Source organism: Phoenix dactylifera, chromosome 6 (assembly GCF_051530095.1).
Source record: "Phoenix dactylifera cultivar Ajwa chromosome 6, Ajwa_hap1_PhDact_Kaust_v1.1, whole genome shotgun sequence".
NCBI lineage: Eukaryota > Viridiplantae > Streptophyta > Magnoliopsida > Arecales > Arecaceae > Phoenix > Phoenix dactylifera.
The window spans coordinates 33,647,179-33,649,312 of NC_143195.1; the positions used below are offsets into that span (position 1 = coordinate 33,647,179).

The 2,134-nt window shown below is 30.0% G+C and overlaps 1 protein-coding gene across 1 annotated transcript; it reads right to left on the bottom strand.

The window, feature by feature from the left end:
- Positions 1-319: 319 nt before the first annotated feature.
- On the bottom strand, positions 320-1,708 carry LOC149753409 (uncharacterized). The gene is made up of 2 exons (XM_089924042.1): positions 526-1,708; positions 320-410 (listed from the first exon to the last, which is right to left on the bottom strand). Exons 1-2 carry the CDS (start codon positions 1,470-1,472, stop codon positions 389-391), a joined length of 969 nt encoding a protein of 322 aa, XP_089780168.1. The 5' UTR covers positions 1,473-1,708; the 3' UTR covers positions 320-388.
- Between the last annotated feature and the right edge of the window lie 426 nt (positions 1,709-2,134).

Sequence of the window (2,134 nt, forward strand, 5' to 3'; positions counted from 1 at the left end):
AGATTGGACTTAGGGACTAAGTCTAGATCCATCATTCTTTTAATTTTCTTTAAGTGTACATGTCCCAATCGTTCATGCCATACATTAGAAGATTCAACATTGAAAACACTTGAAGAGATAACTTTAACTTCTGAAAGTACATTTAATTTAAACAACCCCTCACTAATAAATCCTTTCCCAACAAATACATTATTTTTTGAAATTACAACTTTATTGGATTCCATAACAACCTTGTATCCTTGTTGGACTAAGGATGACCCACTAACTAAATTTCTTCTGATTTCTGGAACATGTTGCACTCCTTTCAAGGTTAAGATCTTTCCAGATGTCATCTTCAAATCTATGTCTCCAACTCCAAGCACACGTGCAACAGAGTCATTACCTAATGTTACACTTCCTCCACTTGATTTCTGATAAGTTTTAAAATAACCATGATCAAAACAAATATGTACATTAGCTCCAGAATCTAACCACCAATCTTTATTTCCATAAGTAAAATTAATAGAAGAAGAACTAAAGTTATACCTAAAGGATGGCTCAGCTGAATTCTCTTGATCCATCAACATATAGACTTGAGCCTTTGGATCTCTTTGATAGTGATTTGACTTGGGCTTCGGCTTATACTCCTCAGTCTTCTTGAAGAAGCAATCTTTCGCCATGTGATTAGTTCTCCCACAAACAAAGCATAGCCTTTTCTCACTTCCTTTGCCCTTGAATGTTTTATTATTATTATTATTACGGTATTGGAAGTTTTGGTTTTGGTTAGAACGATTGTGGAACCTATTATTTTTCTTGAAGTTCTTACCCCTATGTTGGAAATTATTTCTCTTGTAAAAATTCTTAGTATTATTTTCAACTAGGTTCACCTTAGGAGTCTTTTCATCCTCTTTCTTAGTATTGGCTCTATGTTTTTCCTCAACTCTAAGAGAGTTTATGACTTGGGTTAAGGTTAACTCTCCTTGTTTATGCCTAAGGGTCCTAGCAAAATCATTCCAAGATGATGGCAACTTATCTATAAGACATGAGACTTTAAAATCTTCACTAAATTTGGTTCCCTTTTTCTCAACTCCTCTCAGAAGTTCTTGATAATCATGAATTTGATCTCCCACTAGTTTATTGTCTACCATTTTATAACTATTAAAATTTGAGACAGTAAACCGATCAATGCCAGCATCTATCATCCCATATTCAGCCTCTAAAGCATCCCAAAGTTCTTTTGCACTTGAGGTAGTGGCATGATACACATCATAAAGGTGGTCAGACAAAGCACTAAGTATTCTATTATAGCAGTGGTACTCTACTTGCTCATTAGTCATTTGTGAAGGTAACTCTTGATTAGACCGTGGTTCCTCTATTGCAGATACAAGTCCTAGCACAGTCAACCAATATTTAAGTTGTCTTTGCCACCTACGAAAATTTTGTCCACTAAATTTTTCAGGCTTAATACTATTAGCTTCTTCCATATTTGCCATTCTAAATTTTAAACTCTAAGTTTTTAAAGTTTAAAAAGGGCAGTAGAGTATTCAACTGTGAGGAAAAATAATAACAATAATGTCACTAATGAATAAATTTAAACAAGATGTTCCTAAGAGTATCTCTTAATAATATACTATGTAACAATAACTTTACTAATAATTGTAAAGGAAAACAACCCTAATGTCACCAATTAGATTTAATACTTATATCTTCACCAAAACTATTTTTTTTTTTTAAATCAGAACAGTAAACTTTTTTTTTTATATATATTAAATAGTAAACTGTTTTTTTTTTAAAGCAGTAAACTATTTTCTTAATTAAAAACAGTAAACTATTTTTTATATTAAAACAATAAACTGTTTTTTTTAACAGTAAATTGTTTTCTTTGATTAAACAGTAAACTGTTTTTTTTCTATTAAACAGTAAACTGTTTTTTTATTTAAAACAGTAAACTGTTTTTTTTTTAATTAAACAGTAAACTGTTTTTTTGTTGAAACAGTAAACTGTTTTTTGTTGAAACAGTAAACTGTTTTTTTTTTTTTTAACAGTAAATTGTTTCCTTTGATTAAACAGTAAACTGTTTTTTTTTTATTAAACAGTAAACTGTTTTTTTTATTAAAACAGTAAACTGTTTTTTTAATTAAACAGTAAACTGTTT